This window comes from Callorhinchus milii, unplaced genomic scaffold (assembly GCF_018977255.1).
Source record: "Callorhinchus milii isolate IMCB2004 unplaced genomic scaffold, IMCB_Cmil_1.0 Scaffold14, whole genome shotgun sequence".
NCBI classification, from domain to species: Eukaryota; Metazoa; Chordata; class Chondrichthyes; order Chimaeriformes; family Callorhinchidae; genus Callorhinchus; species Callorhinchus milii.
The window spans coordinates 3061974-3082422 of record NW_024704755.1 but is presented as its reverse complement, the minus strand read 5'-3'; the positions used below and the strand labels follow the sequence as shown (position 1 = coordinate 3082422).

The 20449-nt window shown below is 37.9% G+C and overlaps 1 protein-coding gene across 1 annotated transcript in view; it reads left to right on the top strand.

Annotated features, from left to right (window-relative positions):
* Positions 1-19868, top strand: part of usp10 (ubiquitin specific peptidase 10) — a 30977-nt gene extending 11109 nt beyond the window's left edge. Inside the window, exons 2-14 of the mRNA XM_042340278.1 lie at positions 817-885; positions 2317-2365; positions 3044-4159; positions 7045-7136; positions 7333-7442; positions 7901-7956; positions 8250-8353; positions 8832-8931; positions 9474-9651; positions 10631-10796; positions 11100-11244; positions 12317-12382; positions 17892-19868. Of these exons, the coding sequence (XP_042196212.1) occupies positions 817-885; positions 2317-2365; positions 3044-4159; positions 7045-7136; positions 7333-7442; positions 7901-7956; positions 8250-8353; positions 8832-8931; positions 9474-9651; positions 10631-10796; positions 11100-11244; positions 12317-12382; positions 17892-18079 (2439 nt within the window). The 3' untranslated portion in view covers positions 18080-19868. The remainder of the gene's footprint in view (positions 1-816; positions 886-2316; positions 2366-3043; positions 4160-7044; positions 7137-7332; positions 7443-7900; positions 7957-8249; positions 8354-8831; positions 8932-9473; positions 9652-10630; positions 10797-11099; positions 11245-12316; positions 12383-17891) is intronic.
* The last annotated feature ends 581 nt before the right edge of the window (positions 19869-20449 follow it).

Here is a 20449-nt window from a genome sequence, read left to right as displayed (position 1 = left end):
CAGTGATCAATACATTTTTTACAAGTTACATGGATTTTTTAAAAAAAAACTTTCATGCAATACAGCATTTTTAATTTAGTTATCTCAGCTTGGTCAATCATTATTCTGGGTAAATTCTATTCAGGTAGTACCTCAATAAAAATACTTGCATTTGATATAGCATCTTATTTTATATTTTTATATATATATTGTCATTGGTGCTCTGCATTGTGAGGTGCCATACCTTCAGCCACTATGCCCCGAGGCTCTGGAACTGCCTTCCTCACTCCCTTCGCCTCGCTCCCTCCCTTCCTATTTTCAGGTCTCTATTGAAGACCTTTCTTTTTGACCGCGCCTTTGGTCACCTTCCACCCCCCCCCCCCCCCCCGCCGGCTCGGCGCTCTATAAATGTAATTTTGTTGTTGTTGATTCTGGCTATTGAGGTTTTACATAACCCAATTAGGTTAGACACACACAAAGTTGATATGGATAATATTATTTGTCAGTATTTCAATGTTTTACTATTGAAACACAATCTTCTGTGATTGCAATCACACATAAAGAATTTGAGTATTCATTTGAAGGAAGTGAAAAATTGTAGTCCATTGTCCAGATGCTGCAGAGAAATACAATAATTTCCTCAATTTGATCAAACTTATTGCATTGTACACTTTGAAGTTATTTAATCATCCAGAGAATACATGCACAGAATCCTGGGCGACATGGTTGGGACTCTGAATGAATGGTTTAAAAATTGAACGGATAAATCACACCCTAAATGGATACAGTACGCTCACAATTGATCAATCTAAGTTAAATTATTTATTTTTCTTTCAGTGTATCTTTGGGGAGTTCAGCCCTGATGAATTCAATCAATTCTTTGTAACATCGCGCAGCTCTGTTGAGGTAAGTGTGTGTTTTTTTTTGATGAATGTAACCTGTTTTGGTTCATTTACCACTTGGCATTCATTTTCAGGTGGGCATTTTGGCTGCTGGGATTTATATTGTATAACAAACTGCTGCCCAAACTGAGTGTGGGGTGGGTTGTAATGTACTCATCACATGATTTGGGTTGTAATGTACTCATCACATGATTTGCCTATGTATGCACAAGCAAGCTTGGGTAGCAAGTTCTGAGTTCTGTTTCATTGCAAAGCCCAGTGCTTGTAGTGCCTGATGCATCATTCAGTGCTTTCTCAAGAGGCTGTGGTTAGTAATATAAACCTACTTTCAGCCTGAATACTGCCTTTACTGTCTGTTTGCATTAGTATGGATTTGTGAAGGCAGACCCAGAGCCGCACATGTGTACTTAATGTCCGCATGACGTGCTGCTCCACAGCCTCTGACTCTATAGGCATATTATTGTGATAGAGAAGAGGTGATGGGACAGGGACCTCTTTTCAATTGCTGAAAATAGACAGAAGACTTGCTGCACCATGTTTGATAAAGTTTTTTAGATGTGTGCTCTGTATCAAAACAAGACTTACCTTTTGCTTTCTGTGACACTGACTTGCATTAGCACCAGTTTGACAATGGGAATATAATGTTGCATACTTAGACCTTACAAAACGTTTTTGAGTACAACACAGCAGTTTCCTTTACAAACATATCACTGGGTACCATAGATAAAACTATGTGGATTAGCAGCTGTCTTATTTGGAAGTAAGTGTGGTATGGTCACCCCTTTGTTTTTCTAACCTGTCTGTTGTTTAAAATGTGTTTTCTGAAGTTCGTGAGTGTAAAAAGCGTTAGCCAGTCTGAGTGCAGTTAGTAATTAGCGATTCCGCTCGGGGAAAGTGCCAAAGTTCGGTAGAACTGGCGCATGTGCGTTATAAATATATTGAGTAGCCCTTTAAATACTTCATTTTAATGTATTTGAAGTTTTTAATCCTTATGGTGCCATCAATTATGACTTTAGAGTCCGAGGTAACTGACTATCCAATGTTTCCACACTATTGGATGGACCTACACATTTTCCTTGAGGCCTGAATGTTTGGACCCTTGTAAAGAATGCAGATTAATCTGCTTCCTCTTATTTTTCTCATCCAAGTCCCAAATTAATTCAGCATGCTATTGATGGCTGACGTTCTAACATCACTGTAGTGCATCTGAACTAATTGGACCAATTAAGTCAAAGCAAAGGATTTATTTCTCATGCCAGCATCTTTTTAAAATGGTTACTTTATTGCTAATTTTTAATCTGCTTTTTTTACTATTTTTGCTTGCTCAAAAGTATTAAAAGTATTTCTACATTGTTTGTTGGTCTTCACATTAATAGATTTATTCATAATTGTGTTTATTGTTTTGGTACTGATTTTTTGTTTGTTTTTGGCACAGCTCCCCCCTTATAATGACAGAGTCTTGCATGTCAGCCATTCAACCGGCGGTAAGTGTTATTTCAGTGTATTTCTTTGCCTTACAAAGTTAAATAGGAATGGAACCAGTTAAAGCACAATTTGCTTATGCGGGAGCACTGTGATAGAATTGCTAAATATTCTTTGTAGTATTTTCTCATTTGCTGTAAGTTAAAGGAAGATCATTGATCATATGTCCTTCTCTGTTCTTAGTACTGTTTTCACTTTCCTTCATTAACTGCATTCTATTCACTCCCATTGAATGACATGGAAATAAATGTTTAGCTTTTTTAACGTGCAGACTAAATTACCACATTTCATTGATTTGGTGAATAGATTATTTAACTTGACCAAGATGGTTTCTGCAAATCTTGATCCGAGCAGACTTCTTGACAAACTAATTAGAATTCATCTGTTTTGTGATTGTGTAACTTTTTTTTGCACTCAGTGCTTTTGGCTGAATTTCACCAATACTTCTGGGTCCAAAATGGATATGCCCCAATTTTTCACCGCATCTGGTCATGAAACCTTTTACAATCACTCGTATCCTTAATGTACAATGCAAACTTGCATTTGGTTCTATTACTTCATATTGATGTGACTTTTTTCAGGGTGCAGGGGTAAGGTAATTAAAAATCTTTTGTTCCAGTTTTTTAAAAAAATTTAAATCTAGAGAAGGCACTTTAAAGGCTAACGTTTTGTTTAAACAGGAGACCGGAATGATTCTGACACTGAAGAGAACGAGTCGGAGCAAGCTGAATTGCGGGACAACGTTTACAAAGTCTCCAGTACGCTGAATCCGCAGGCACCAGAATTTATACTGGGATATCAACCGGCACAGAAATCCTTAGACAGCTTGCCTGAAGAAACTGCCTACAGCTCCATTGACTGCCAGTTTGGAGAGGGTAATCTTTCTCTGGATAGTGGCAATTGCCAGGGGAATGATGATCTGGTCTACCGTGGGCAAGGCCAAAGGGAACGCAGGAACAAGAAGAAAAGACCCCCTGGTTATTACAACTATCAAGAAGGTGCGAGTGATGCCGGTGGCCCTTCTGAGACTTTGGGCCTTGTTAATGGACATGTACTGAATTCAGGGCTGAACACTATCAGCCCAGAGGAGGTTGAATTAATCAGTGAGAAGGAGATTTCTGAATCTCCAGGAGCTGTTTCTTCAAAGGCTATTCAGAGGACTTGTGAAAGCCCTGAGAATAATGCGGACTTCATTAGTGGAGCCTTATGTAATGACACTGTCTCCAGTGCAGTAGATGAAGCCAGGACTGCTGAGCAGCCTGGACTTGAGCTTGATGCCAACACTGAGATTAACAATAATGAGGCTAACGCTGAGGTTAACTCCATTGAACAGCCTGTTCTGCTCTCGGAGACTGGAAAGAGTAGCCCAGTAAGGACAGCTGTTGCACAGTCATGTGCAGGCACAGATATTACCGTTGATGGTAAAATCGACAATGGACAAACACTGGAATCCTCTGGTGATAGCAATGCTGTGACACTTCCTAGTGCTGCTGATGGGGAAGGATTGCATACTGATGACAGTACAGAATCTGAGCAGGACAAGCCTGAGGATGTATGTTCAACTGAGCCAGAGCAGACTGCCTTGGCTCCCTCTGCTGCTTCTGCTCCTTTGCCTGCCAAATCATGGGCTAGTCTCTTCCACAATTCAAAGCCCTCTTCAACAGGACCTGTGGCCTATGTTGAAGTGAAGTGTGTACCTACCAGTGTTCCTGTTCAGGCCCCTGAGAAACAGCCTGAAGCCAGAATGGATATACCTGTCCCAGTGTCTGAGGATGCTGCAGCTCCAAAGATTGCAGGTAATAATAACTATGAATTGCATGGTAGTTAAGAATTCAACCATCTCTAGTCTCCTAGAGGGAGATTTTATGTTTGATAGTTATGTTCGATGCATTTAATTGTTGTCATTCAAAGTGAAATGTCATTGTTGTGCAAATACGTTTTTTTGAAAAACATCTCCATTCTCTGTGCATTCTTAACAAGTACTTAACAAGTACTGTCAAAGGAAACCATCGAAGCCGATGGGAGAAGTGTCTGTCTCTTATCCATCTGAATTAGTCAAGTATTTAAGTTGTGGGATCATTTCTTGCCCCTGTTCATGAAGATCTGGACCATTCAGTTCTGTTATAAAGATATAATTTTGAGTTGGAATAGAGGACTTGAGACACTAGCCTGTGGTGTTTTCAAAGGGTAGCCGGCAGTGGATTTAACTGCTCCTATTGCACTATAGCAATTGCGTTTATATTGTAAAATTCAAATGCTTTTTAATTAAAGGATTGAATTGCAATAAATGACTATCGCCACAAGGTGATGCTAGACATTCATGATTACTCCCTATAGCCTGTCTTGTCGGCACTGATTTTTAAACGTTTTTTTATTTGAGGTACCGTTTTCTTCCTCCAGTTAGTGCGCGATGGTGTTCATTAATCCTCCTTTGTCACCTATGATCTTACTGCTCCAATTTCTCTCTTACAACCGCTGTCCCGCTCTGGGATGCTACCCCGCTTGAAGGGTGCTTTATAAATGCAAGTTATTGTTGTTCCGCTCCACTGTGTTGTGTTAAATGTCTGCTGATCGAAACCTCAGAGATGTTTAGGTTTCAAAAAAAAAAGGAACCCGAATATTTGTTTTATGGATGTGAGCCACCAGTGCTGGAGAAGAAAGCAGCCTCCGCTTCCCACCCTATCCATCCATGTTGATCTCTTAAGTGAGACTGCCAAATTCTGTGCAACTAAGGTTGTTCTTGCATTATGAACCACGGCAAACTCTTCATTTAAACCTCTTGTATCTTAATGGGGAACAGACTTTTATTCCATCCTTAATCCATTCTTAGTCTGAAATGGTACCATTTCCAGCAGTGCTTTAAATAGATAAATGTGTAGTTTGTTTGTTTCTTGAACCTCCCCCTCCCCCGTGTTTTCGTGTCCTCAATGCTCCAGTATGTTCCTTCGCTACCTCCTCCAAGTGGCTATTCATGTATGTGCTCTCTCTGTGAGTGTTAGGAGATTGTTCAACTGTGAGAAAGCGATCACAGATCAGCATAATCCATTTCTCGCTCAGTGTTCGTACACGTGCACAGTTTCCACCAGGGGTCATTGGATAGCTTTCAGGAGCAGAACCTTTTTTTCCCTCCACTTTGCAAGGTGTTCTGAAGCCAATTTTAGGCACCAAATACTGGCTGAGATGAACTAACTCAGCACAGACTGGGAAACGTACCGCATATATTGGTCTGTATACCGCCACCAGCAGGAGCTTTACCCACTCAACCACCAGAGACGCTGTATATTTCTGTTGTAAAATGTTATTTTCATTTGAATCCTATCGAGATCGGTACTCTTGAGACACTATCTTGTGTGAAGGACACTATATAAATACAGGTTTTTGTATTAAGTAGAATCTCCAATGTTCAATTGCTGGGTTTAGCAATGCATTGTAGTATATTGTATGTCATGGACTTGAGGCAAATCTGAAGCATCAGCGGCTACTATGTTTGTAGTAAATTAAATGTCGCCTTGAATTCTTCACTGCAAAATCGTTTTATCGAAATGAACTGTGGAGATGATGTTACTATGTTATTGTGATAACTGCTTACCTCGCTATAAAATGGCCTTGGGAGACCAAGAAATCAGTTAAGTTGCCTAGCAATGTGTTGCCTGGCTAAGTCTTGAACGAATTGGAGGCTGTCAGGAGGAAGACTCGTGTGAATCTAAATGCATAGAAGTTGGTTTCACCGTCTTTGTGACAATTGAAAAAGTAATTTCCTTCCCAATTGTTTGTAGGCTGTGTTTGTAAGTTAGATTTGTTGGTAAATATCAGTGCTTCAGATGCTGCAACTAAATATTCTGTGCTTGAAAGATTTTTTTTTTATCAGTGACTTTATCCAACCCTGCTTAAAAGGTGTGGTCCCTCAATATACTGAACCAATGTTTTTGGAGTGGGAGTGCCTTTTTTCATCTGCAATGTTTGGCCACATTGATGTATTTTACATAGAATTACAAAGACTACAGCGCTGAAACAGGATATGCTGTTCCTCCACGTATCCTATTTCCCTATTCTTATCCCTTCGGAATACTTTTGAGTTTCCTCTTAAATATATTGATGCTCTTATACTTCAGTCACAGCTTCTGGCGGTTTGCTCCACATTCTCACCACCCTCTGTGTAATGTAATGGAGTTCCGCCTAAACCCTTTGAGATCTATCTGCTGGTGGCTATCTTATACTTATGTCCGCTTGTCATGGACTTTGTTGCTTTTCTTTTAGTTTCCCCACCCCTTTAGAGAATGCAGTGGAGAAAGAAAATGAGAATGTGAAAGGCATTCTGTACTGCTTTTGCTCCCATTGTGGTGAGTTACTGAAATACAATGTCAGGGCTGGAAGTTGGCATCTTTCCCATCCCCTGGACCAGTTAATGATCTCGAGAAACAAAATCTATGGAGCGGGCACATGTCGATTATAGGGGAGTGTGAAATCGCAATTTCGTTTAGCCATTTCCTAATCAAACCTGAAGTTTATTCAAAAGTTTATTCAAAAATCAAAAGTTTATCAAATCAAACCTCTAGTTTTTTTTTTAAGGAGCTACGTGGATATAAGATGCAAAACATTCGATTTAAGGACCACATTAGTAAGGGACATTCCAGTACAAGTCCGAGCACAGAATCTTACCATTCTTTTTTCAAATCTGCAGAACTTTTGGAGATTGTGAAACTGGTACATAAACCAGTGTCTCTGCAACCGCGAGGTCTGATCAACAAAGGCAACTGGTGCTACATAAATGCTGTATCCTTTTAAATAGCCCTGAAAATAACTTGAAAGGCCATTGTGTAACAATTATGCCATTAAAAGGGGGAATAAGTTTGTGTGTGTTTAAAAGTGTGGCATAAATGCAGTATGTATTTTGACCCTTCCTTTAGAAAATATTACCTATATATCTGACATTGTGATCAGTCAACTTTTTCCTTAACTGGTGGGACAGACTCTGCAAGCTTTGGTTGCTTGCCCACCCATGTTTCACCTGATGAAGGCCATTCCGATATTTAATGAGACGCAGAGACCCCGCAGCTCTACGCCAATGATTGACAGCTTGTATGTATCCCACACGTTTATATTCAATTGAAAAAATTGTGCGGAGCAAAATATTTTGGCAGTTAGCGTTGCGTTTGTAAACATTATATATAAACACGGTGAAATGAGTTCTCTGAGAGCTCAGTGTGAAACCTACTGATGTGAAACCTCCTCATATCCAGCTAAATGTTTTGGACAGGGTACCATTAGGCGGTGATCTCTGTTGTAATGTATAATGAAACGTGTGAGGCTTTGTAACTATGTAAAACTTCACTCTAGCTTGGTCATCGCCACGAGGAGAAATGGAAGAAAAAAGTGGGCGTGATTCTTGAATAAATAAATTGTCACACATACAGTACAAAACAATAAGTAACCTTTACCCAAGCTTACTTCTTATTGGGGTGAAATTGATTTGTGTGTATTTAACCGTCGTCAACTGTTTTTTAAAATTAAACCTGAAAATGTGTTGCCTTTTACAGTGTTCGACTGATGAATGAATTCAATACAATGCCCGTACCTTCCAAGGCAAAACCAGGTATATGTTTTCTAAGATAAGTCTGGATTGAAAGTGAGCTAATGAAAGCTCAATTTCTGAGTTGTACGATAAAATGTAGTTGAGTAAGTTAAGTTGGGACTATTTAGTTACTATTTGGGTTCCTAAATTAGAACTATGTTCCTTGTTTGTAAATGGCGTCAGATTGGAATGCAGAAGTTCTTTAGTATTTTTGAACCTGCAATTTAGGTTGCAGTATACAGCCTTGAAGGAAATTTGTTTTAATTTTCCTACGTTGTACATTAAGACTTCTAATCATTCCTATTTTTTGTAAGGCATTGGCGATAAAATTGTTAAAGATATTCGCACTGGGATTCCCTTCGAACCTAGCTACATTTATAGACTGCTGACGGTTAACAAGTCGAGTCTATCTGAAAAGGTAAGTTAGCGTATTAATTGTGCTTGTGAGTGTAATTTTCTAGTTCTATGTATTTGCTGGTTCTAAAAATGATCACACTTGACTCTTTTGTTACGGTTTTGGAGACACAAAGCCCTGTGGACTAACAGTTTCAGTACAGTCCCTGTTCGTGTAGTAATAAACCTGCTCCTTGGACGTCCCAGTGACGTGAAAGGCGTTGTACAAATATAATTTTGGTATTTTTTTGTTGTTGCTCAGATATCCACTAACTTACTGTAACAGTACCCTACCCTCACTAAAACAAATACAAAAAGCGTTTTTGTGGAACCAAATTAGTTTTCTTTTATTTCCCTTTCTCTTCTGTACCTAAGTCCTTTTTTATTTGAATTTTACCTATTTTACTTATCTTACCTTTATGAACAGTTTTCACTTAATTTATCTGTCTACTTTTCTTAATTTAAGTCTGTACTGTTAGTTGATGGGTTACATTTCTTGCCAGGGCCGACAAGAGGATGCCGAGGAGTACCTTGGATTTATCCTAAACGGTCTTCATGAAGAAATGTTATCTTTGAAAAAACTAATTACTCCTCAGGATGAAAGTAAGTGTTCTTTAGTATTTTCTCCCTGTGTGTTTGTGGAGTTACAGCAATACTGAAATGATTTCCAAGTCTGAAAACTTTGAAGCTGGTTGCGAAAGTGTCTTTAGTGCATTTAATTTAATTCAGATTCATCTAAATTACTATAAGTTGAATGGTTACTCATGCTGTAGCCAGCCAGGGCAACTCATAACATCGGGTATGTTGCTGAATATGAATGGCTTTTAAAAATATAGCTGGAAAATCAAATATTAAATGGTGATTTATTTGGGGTTTTGTAAAATCTGATATTTGTATGTGTTTTTTAAAAAACACTTGTTTAAATCTGTCAACCTTTGATTTTTTTTTGCTAAAGTTCGTTTTTCTGCTGATAAATATTCTGTTACCAGCCTGATCTCAATATTAACTTGTCACTAAAATCTGAATGAATGCATTATGAGGTTGTACAGAGCTATTTAAACATTCATAAATTTTCTAATCGTGCTGTCCTGTGAATGGTAAAACGCAACTGGAATGTCTTTCTCTAAAATCCTTTTCTGTTACAGAAAATGCTGTTTTGAATGGCCCTGAGCTACAACAAGGTACTGAGGAAAACCAGGAGGAGCAAGGGGAAGGTAGTGAAGATGAATGGGAACAAGTTGGCCCCCGAAATAAAATCTCTGTTACTCGCCAGGCTGACTTTATCCGAACCCCCATCACCGACGTCTTTGGTGGGCATATCAGGTAGTTCATAACGACTGTCTATTTTTGACTATCAGGTTATGTAAAGTGAGATAAATGTTTAATGTTTTTGACCGTGGATATGTAGCATTTCATGTCGCTTACCAATTACATGTACAGCGACTCCTTTGCATTCATACAGTTCGTTAATCAGTTGAAATATCTGACAATTGATTTGGTTTGCCCAGTGAGCTTAAAAGACGATGGCGTTTTGAACATGATCACATTTCTAAAGAATAGAGGCACTAGTTACTAAGCTGTTGTTGGTCAATTCTAGTCCGGCTTGTTGTTTTCCCATATTCTGTATTAATCCACTAGCCTGTCTCAAGATGGAGTGTATGCATTGTATTATGTGTACTGACTACCATTTGTCATTCCTATGCGGCTTGAAATGTATGAATTCAGCAATAGGATTTTGGTTGCTGAGATTCAGTTTTGGAGTTCTAGAGTTAAACCTACTGACAGAACGCTCACTAATTTGCATCTCATTTTGTAACATTCTTTGCTAAAGTTTGTATTCATACAGTGTGACTTAATATTGCAAACTGTAGCTAAGACAGTATAATAGAATAAACACTCATAAATACTTCGACATAGAGCCTTAGCACATCAAAGTGCTTTCCCCATAAGTTATTTAGCACTGTAGTATTAAAACCCCATTAAACATTGTGTCATGTACCATTGAACCCTCAGGTTAATGAATTGTTCAATATTTAAGAATAAGGTTTGTTCTTAATGCTGTAGTCCATATTCAGCTTTGATCCACCTAATTTATCCTACCAGTGATTTTTCTGATCAGGTGGCAGGTTGTCAAAAATCTATTTTATATCGGGTGTAATTTATGAGCATGGTTAGGACACAAATAGCAGCAGTTGAGCTAACCTTTGCCATTTTAAGTAAACATTTAAGACCTTCATGTAGTTGATGCCAATGGTGGTTTGCATGGTTTTGATGATCTGATCACTTTTTATATTTACCTCAGGTCAGTAGTATACCAGCAAAGTTCCAAGGAATCTGCCACCCTCCAGCTGTTCTTCTCACTGCAGCTTGATATACAGTCCGAGAAGATTCGTACAGTGCAGGATGCTCTGGAAAGCTTGGTGGCTAGGGAGTCTGTCCAGGGATACACCACTAAAACCAAGCAAGAGGTAATAAAATCTAATAATAATATGTGAGTTTTTTAATTAACATGGATTCCAAGTATAAAGTTCTTTTGTGGAAAGTTAGATGGTGGCCGAAGGCTACTTTTGCCTGCAATTAATTGGTTATCAAAGAAACGAGTGAATGCAGACACTAAAATAAAATTAATACTCTTTTGTGCCAAAACACTTGAGATCAAATTAGCCTGCGATTTGGCATTGCTTTAATGAAACTTGAATTAAGAGGAAGAAAGCGGGAATATCCCTTTTATTTGCCACCTTTGTGAGGCCACTGATTTCCTCTTGTTTCAGGTTGAGATTTGTCGCCGTGTTACCTTGGAAGAGGTGCCTCCTGTTCTCGTTTTGCATTTTAAACGCTTTGTTTATGAAAAGACCGGAGGATGCCAGAAACTGATCAAAAATATTGATTACCCCATTGACCTTGAAATAAGTAAAGGTAAGGTGGAGAAGTGACGCTTGATTAGTGGTTATTCAAAATTATGTGGGTAGGGAGTTCTCAGGCAGGCGCCAGTAAAGGGTAGTCTGCACCTAACCACATAGGAGAAATTAAGAGCTGATGCAAACCATGAAAACCATAATTGTGATTAATTATAAACTGCCCTCCCATTTCATTTTTTTTTAAACAGGATGTTTGTTGATGTGGTGGAAGAGTATTTTAAGTACATTATATTAAATGAAATTGGTATTTGAATGTGGTAGGTTTGAAAGCAGGCTATTTATTGACTGTAATGCCTAAATATTTCCACGTTTCCCATCGCTTGAATAGAATCAAAGGGACTCACAAATACTGTACTGCTTTTGTTAATGGATTTAAGTTTGTACAACTGTTCTGTATGCATGTTTTAACAATAATCGTAGAGCAACTTGGTCTGGATTATGGACTAGCTTTATGGCACTCGCTTAGTCGGTTATCAGTGAAATTTTTCACTTTCCCGGGTTCTAGTTTAAGGAGCCATTCACCTTTTTTACGATGGGTTTGGTTTCAAACCAAATATCGTGGGACAAATAAAGCATAACCGCTTCGCATTTATAATGGTTTCTCTTTCAGTATCGGATATAGTTTTGTCTTTGTTCTCCGTCCCACAAAACCCACACTGAAGTCGATGATTAATGGCTCAGTTTCTTAGAGTTTTCAGACGCTTAAGCATGAAGTTTTGATGCTTCAGGATTTACGTGTGTCTGTTCTGTTTGACAGTTTTATTTGGGCACTAATGTGAAATTGTGGGTTTTGGCAGAACACAAAGCCAAGTGTTGAAACTGAATCATGTACAATAAATCTTGCATTTTATTAGATTGTGCGTAACCATTATTGAGGTGTTTTTTTCCACATTCCCTTGATTAGTTTCACTTGAAAACTAATTGAGAATGTTGTGAATTTCTCACGCTAACAGCTAGATTTTAAAATCTCTCTTTATTCTCGTTTGCGATATAATGTTAAAAACTATCGTGATAAAGTATAGTCAGACTAACAAGCTATCCTTCACTAATATCAACACTTTTTATTTCAGATCTCCTTTCTCCTGGCGTGAAAAGCAAGATTTTCAAAGTCCAAAGAACCTATAGGCTCTTTGCAGGTATGTTAATTGTTGAGAATAGTGAGTATTTTATTAGGATGATAGTTACTCATTGAAAATCCAAACTTCTGGGAGTTAATTTATTGCAATGAAAAAGTTCCAACAAAATCCCTGTGCATCAAAAAAATTGCCATTTTTAAAAACTAGCAACAACAATTTACATTTGTATGGTACCTTTCAGATGAAGAAGCTCTCTCACAAAGTTCTTCACATAGCCATTTCTACTTAATGTAGTTTGTTTTTAGTGGGATGGTGGTAGGAGCTACAGTAATTGTTATTGTAGCACGTTTCTCGTTTGAACAGAAACCAGAGCACTCACTGACTTGATTCTTTTGGAAAATCAGTCTCCAAGAATGAACAAAATCAAAAGAAAAGGGACCTGATAGCACTGTGGCTTGTAACCTTGTCTGGATTGGATTTGAGCTGTTAAGCCCTTGGTTCAAACCCAAACCAAACCAATAAAATAGTAGTGCATTCTTGGCAGTAACCTTGATGGGTGAAATGAACTGAGTAACAATATATAGTAAACATCACACAGAAATGTGCAGTCTTGCTGATGCAGGTGGAAACTCTTTTGGTCTATTTGCCTCTAATTCATTGAAATGTCTTAATCTTTTTAAAAACAACATTTACCTACAGGTGAAGTTGAGACTCCAGTACCCTGCCTAATCGAGATCTGGATCAGTGCTTTCTAGATTGACTTTTCCTTACACAGGCATTGAGGTTAATCGAGATATTTACAAGTGTATTGCTTGCCTTCAACCATTGCGGTGTCTGCTGATCTCAATCTAAACCCTATATTGATTAGAAGTCATTATCTTTTTTTCTTGACTCGCTTACTTTTTCTACACATGGAATGAAGAATTGTCCTCATTGATTTATTATCTGCATCAGTGAAACCTTGTAATAGTTATCACATATATTTGTTGAGTCGGTCACGGTGAAGTTGCAAGTTAAAAGCAGGCCTCAGTAAACAAACGACCAGCTCCAACAAACTTCCTCATGATTCATACTCCGTCTCCCAGAAATTTGTCTCACATTTAATTTTTTTTTGTATAAAATCTGGGTTGCATAATGTCTTAAAACATTTTAGAGCAACATGCTATGCAGAACTACAATGGGGGGGGGGGGGGGGGCGGCTGATTATACAATTCCAAGAAAGAAACTCCCAGGTATATATCAAAACAAGAAGGGATTAGTTCTTCATTTGTTCCATGTGTTAGTTTCCATTAGTTTATTGAACCGTCTTGACTCTTGACAATGCTCATATGGAAAAACAATGATTAACAGAGAATATGTTTTCGAAGCTTCTCTTACATTCTTCTTATGGATGTACTGTTGGTATTCAAAGTGAATTACGCACGGAAAGCATGTGGTGATGGTAGTTTACATACTGTTGGACTTGGACAGTTATTGTTTGGCGACAGTAGCTTGTAGTGGGATGTGCTAATTTACAAGCAATTGTATGTAGGATTAATGGGTGGAATTAGGGCTTTACTTTCAGACATGAATTTCTATCCACAATTGAGAAAAAGTGCAAAATAACCAAGTGAAAGCATTCCTCACAAAATTGAAACGTGGCTTTGATTTTCATTGTGCTGATGGCTGGGAACACAGCCATGATCTTGATGAAATTTGCTTGTCACATTTCACATCTTTAGCCAATAGGAGATTGTCTACTAGATATAATTCATCCAAAACCATAGCACTGTAAAAGCAATACAACCACTTAATTGCTATAACTGGTTTACAGCATTGTTTAGTAGTTACCAGCAGAAGCAAGTTGTCCTCATTGGGTTGATAGCTAAGAGACAAATCTGTACAGCCTGTACTGGAATTGATAAACATTTTTAAGGGGAACAAAACAATCTTAAACTCAGATCACAGAGTTTTGTTTTATTTTTCACTTCCTTCCTGCTGCTCCCCAAACTATCATGAAATTGAGGCTGCACTTTCCCCTGAGACACTTGATTGGTGACTTTACCCCAATACTTGTGGGGCTGGCTGCTTTATTGGCAAATCTGACTACGTTACTTTTCATTTTGCGTTCCAGTGAGCACACAGTACAAAGTCTACCTTTCAAGAAGTTGCGTTTGCAAGTTGTATGAAGTGAGAGTGCAGAGGCTGTAGAGGGGAAAATCCATAGCTGAATCAGAGATTCTTACATAAACAGCCTTGATTTTCCTAAAGAAATTGAGATGGGAGTGTAATAGGTATTTCTATTGTGGATGCCAGTTGATGGTTTTATGAGAAAGCAAGACCCAGACACGTTCATCAGCAAATAAAAAAGGTAGACCTGCTCCTGTCAAATATTTGAATCAGAGAATTATCTTTTTATTAGAGGCCATGAACTGTAAGACAAAGGGACGATTGCATAATAGATACTTTATTTTCCCTTTAATTATTTTCAGTGCATTAAACTCATATGGGGGGGGGAAATAACTGAATGTTTGTTTTTGCAGTTCTAGTGGAAGGGATAAAGTGTTCTGTAAAGTTTCCAGACCACAGAAAAACAGTACATTAGTACAGTAAAGTATTCCATATCTTCAATGTGTCAATGTAGCCACCGGTTGATATGGAATTGCCTGCCTTTCTAAGTAGGAGTGTTTCTTCTCCTGGGATGAGTCAGGAGTCTGTTTGATCTTTAGTCCCTTCGTCCGCTAGATAATACCTCTGGTGCATTCTGGTAACAAAACTGAAGACAGGCAAGTCACCTAGGCTGGCAAGCGTCTGCCACTAAATCTGCTTTCTTTTAATCCATTTTATTCTAAGGGCATCAAATCAAATATTTTTTCGTTCCCTTTTATTATCTCTTTCGACCATTTGTGTTTTCAGTGTAATATAACGGTAATATTGGACAAGTGAGAAACTTTTTGAGGAGCCTTCAAAATAATTTTTTTGTGTTTGCCCTTTCTTGTAAAGCTGGTTAAACTCCGTGGAAAAGTTAGTATATATCTGAAAAATGCTTATAGTCTATAGGTCTGTTTTTAGATACCAACACAAAGGTGCTGCCTGTACAGACTTCTGGGCACGGATTCTGTGAGTCACGAAATGAGCCGGCAGCAAACTGGGTGCTATTACATGCCTTGAAGACTTAGTTATTTATATAAATTTAAAAAGGAAATAAGTAGGCAGTTTGGTTGTGCAGCTATTAGAGGTCTAACTCAATTGAAGGTTGAGGTTTGTCATGGTCAGGATGTCCTGACCAGCCTGCATACAGTTGTGAAGTTTGAATAATGTGTCTGGGCACTCGGTCCTATATTTTCTATCATAGGGTAACTTTATTTAGTAAAGTTTTTCATTTTACTTTGTTCTTACAGTGACAGTATTTACACTGAACAATTTTACCGCCAGTCATCATAAGGGATATGGGGAGAAATTGGGGAATTGAAAGGATTAGTTGAGGTACAGATCAGCCATGATCTAATTAAATGGCGGAACAGGCTCAAAGGGCTGAATAGCCTCCTCCTGTTCCTATGTTATTCTCACCTTAGTCCTGACTGTGATCAACCTAAGAACAATCCAGCAATTTAGCCACTGGCTGTCCTGTTTTTTTTATGGCTTGGTACCACACTATGTGTGTTTGCTCTCAGAACCATTGAGAGAAGTCCCGCTGATTAATATTCGTTGATCCCTGATCACCATTTCATGTTCTCTATTGCTTTAAAGAACTAAAATACAAAATATATTTCTGTTTTGGAGCTATGATACGACTGGTATCATATTTACGACTGGCAGCAATGATTTACAGCACTGGGCACGCACTTCCCTCAACTGGAGTTTTTTGAGTTTGTAGAACATTTAGGCACATTGAGGTGACGTTTATTCACAACACTGAAAGAATGGGTTTGTATTCAGGGTTTGCTGTTTTGTTCTTTCAGCTGCAGTTCTGTTTTTTTTATACACACTGTCTTCCAGCTGTGAAGACTGGCATTGACTTGGGATTTGAATTCCACTGAAATTGCCAGTTTTCACAAAATTATAGCATGTGATGGTACTTCAATTTTCTAGTCCTTTGGCGAGTTTGAATTTCCGTTCAGAAGTTCTTTGTATTAATATAGAATGTGTGTAAAACAGGCATGCAGGTAATTGTCCCGAGATTTGTCAAACTGGGAAGCGTATCTTAATTTCTAGTCATTTAGTTGTCAGCCACACTGCTTTAATATGCAGTTTCATATAATCAGGATTTTACCCCAGTTTTAATACGCAGCTGTTCAGTGCTTGACTAAGTATTGAGTATGCTTTGGACTTCGAAACAGAAGGTTATAATATAGCATATGCTGATAAAGGCATATTAGTCCCAATGTCAACATAGCTTGCTGTGGTGAGTACAGAGTCTCTATGTTTGTGCAGTCTGCCTTACATCTGCTCAACAGTGTTTGGTTAGAAACCACAAAGCAGTACAATGAATAATTGGGGCATGCCAAAAGTCATGGTCCTAAAATGTTTTTAAAAAAAGCTTATGTTGTTGCAAATCTTGTGACTTTCATTCTAAACGGAAATGACTTTCATAAGGTAGTTTGCACTGATTGGTCCCACCCCCGGTACATGAACCTTTGTTTTGAAGTCTTGAAGGTTTTTTTGTTTCCTTGAAACTATTCTAACTTTGCCCATATGCTTTTCAATCGTCTGTCGTTGCATAAGGTTTCTGTGAATCAGTGCTTTCATTTCTCAATGAAATCTCTTGGGTCAATCCAAGTACAAGCAAGTTGAATTTTTCCATTTTGTTTTACCCTGTTATCCTGGACAGTGGTAATGGAACATATTGTGAGTACATTTCTCAACAGGACAGTTCTTGGTAATCTGTTTTTGTCATAGTACAACTTGAATACTTGGACAGTACTTTCACAGGATACATATACCCTGTGTTTTTGCTGGTCAATATGACTGTTGCGTAAAAAAAAACTACACATTTCATTGTTTGTGGGCTATTACCATCACAAATTAGCTCATTTAAGCTATATAATAGTCACTTCATTTCAAATGATTATTTTTTGTGAAGTATTGAGACGTCTTTTTACGTGAAAAATGCTATATAAATGTAAATTGTTTAGGGGTTAACAAGAATGGCACAATGGCTTATTCTGAAACCGATTAGTTTGCTGTTTAAGGCTAGCAATAGTGTTGTGGGTTGAACGAGTGTAAGACTAATGTTGAATCATCTTTTTCAAAGTGGAATACAAAATTGATGAGTGGAAATGAATGTGAAAAATTGATGCCCACTAGTTTGTGAAGTTCTTTGTTTGTTATAAAGTATCTGGTAGTATTTTAACTCCCAAATGTCTTGAATATAAACTGTTTGGATGTTAAATTCTAGTATAAATCATTTGACACTTTTTTTTTCTGCCACTAAGCATACAAAGTTTAAAGTTCATACCTCTACTTATTATTGACATTAACTGTGTATGTGTGCATTTGGAAAATAAAACTATATCTACAGAAAATTGACGATTTCAAAGTTTAAGATGGTTTGAGACGATGTTTTTCAATGCCTTGTCTTTTTTTTTAGTTGTCTATCACCACGGAAACAGTGCGACTGGCGGGCATTACACTACAGATGTCTTCCACATTGGTCTTAATGGATGGTTGCGCATCGATGATCAGCTAGTCAAAGTGATAAATCAGTACCAGGTTGTGAAGCCCTCTGCTGAACGTACAGCCTACCTCCTGTACTATCGCCGGGTTGATCTGCTGTGAACTGTCACTGCTGTGTCGTGCAGGCATCTTGCTTCCTAGAGCACCAACTTGTCATTTAAATCCTTCCCTCTCTCACTGCAACTTTCCAAATCCACTCTTGGTAACCTTGGATTAGAATTTAAATGGAAAAAACCTGGAAACGTGCACCAGCAGCAAATCTTGTAGATTTTATGTCTCTATGTGACATCTTTCATAACCTTTAACTTCGAAACGATCAGTTGCTAATGTTTTTGCTTTTGATAATAGGTAACACTTGAGCCGATGTTTTTGAGGGGGAATGAAAAGTGTTCCTACGTGCTGAATGCTTTGGTGTTTTGATGAGGAAAAACTTGCGTGTGTGATTGCTGGGTGTTGAGTAGCAATAGGATGCCAACAGTTTAAAAATGCTTAATGAAAAAGCTTAAAACTGCACGTTACAAAAATAACCTGCAAACCCACATTTTTTTTTTTTTGAGTTGAGATGTTGAGTCTGCATAGATGGGTGATTGTAACCTTAATGCAGTTACTAAGACTTCTAATTGCAATTATGCTTCTGTGTACACAATTGAAACTTCATAAAAAAAAAAGATGATTGATATAATTCCATTAACAGTTCAGTCCGGCTTTGTTTACTTTCCGTAGTTTTGCTCTTCTCTAATTGTTGAAATGGAACTGTACACAACATAGTGATATTTATAGAAAAATTGAGGTTGTCGCCCATCAGTCAATAAATTCATGCAGGCTCTTCAAATAAATAGCTGTTTGGGGCTGAATTGAAATTGCCGTCATAATGGTGCAAAGAAACACTGATTTCCAGCGAAGAGAGCAACCTATTTCGGTTTGTCCTATATCGATGCAAGAAAGTGGTATAACTTTAAGACCCCTCTGTAGTTCTAGAATTCCAAGGTAAGAAGTTACCCATTCAGAATCGTTCAACCGGCTTTGGTTTTATTTGTTCTTTGTGCAACTTCTGCAGGGCTGTAACTTTAAAAAAAANCTTGCCTGTGATCTTTCTTTCCTGTAGTTAGCAAATGCAGTACTTTTTTTTTTTGCTTTTGTAACATTCTTACAAATTTGCAGTCAACTAACAACTCTTTCCACTTCTGTCACCCAAAAGTATATAAAAAAAAACAGTAAACATAATGCTCATAAACAGTGGAATCAGTTGCCTGTTTGGTTCAACAAAATGTTACCACCTCGTTCACCAATAACTACTAGTTACTTTCACATCAAAAAAGAGATCGCATTATTATTGCCATACTTTCCACAAGCTAACAGTTTGAATGTAAAATGCTACAGCATTTTTAATAGACTGGACTTTTACTGCCGTAAGAAATTACACATATTGAGCCACTTAGAGGCTAAGGCAAATACTTTTAACTATTGGTTTTGAGAATAGAGTTTTCTGTTGGGCTGGAGGGAGTTGGTTCTGGGGATTGGTCGTTGATTTTAAAACCTTTTTTCCATATTTGGTTTCCAGGGATTGATGGACAAGTGTCTGTTTTTGCTTTCAAAAAAATCTGTTGAGTTCATATTATTGAGAAATTTCTTTTCCCAACTTTTTATGTATTGAGACGGTGGTTTCTCTAACTTGTGCATTCCCTAATAAAACTTTCCCCAGTACCTCGAAATCCTTTCTTAAATGACCAAACATGGCTGACATTTTAATGTGAGATAATTTTCCGAGCTTTTTAAGAACTATACATACGTGGTAACTAAATGATTTGCTTCTAGATTCTGTGAACTTGAACTTATGAGTTAATTTGTTGTCTTGCAGAAGAACTACATTGAATAAAAGTCTATTACTATGGAACATTGCCCAGTGTAATCTCTACTTGAAACAGAGTTTAGCCCTCTATTCTAGTCCTCATTTATATGATGTACAAACCTCTGGACCATTCCAAGTTTCTCACTGAGAAGTGGCGTTACTCATTGGCGGATTCTATATTCTACCTCATTCTACTCACAAACAAGGGTACCATAAACCAAAGTATTGGTAGTGGTGCTTTGAGGACATAGTGTTTGAAATGCAACTTTGAAGGTTTAATTCTATGACCAGTTTGGGGATCTAGCATAACATATTCCATACATCAGGTCCAGAGGAGCCCACTGCACAAGTTAATTGTTTGATTTTCCCCCCCAAAGTCCCAAGACCAATTGTAATACCCTACCATTGTCACAGGTGGATGCGTTTGGTGGTAGAGGGTTTTGTAAAAGAAAAAAGTGTCTATAAACAAAAGAAAAACTTTTAGAACTGACATTTGGTAATATTTCACTTGTGGGGTAGAGAGCGAGAGGAAATGGGGTGGCATTGCACAACAACAAATTACATTTATATAGCTCCTTTCACATCGGGAGCAGGGTCCCAAGGCACTGAAACCCACAGAATCC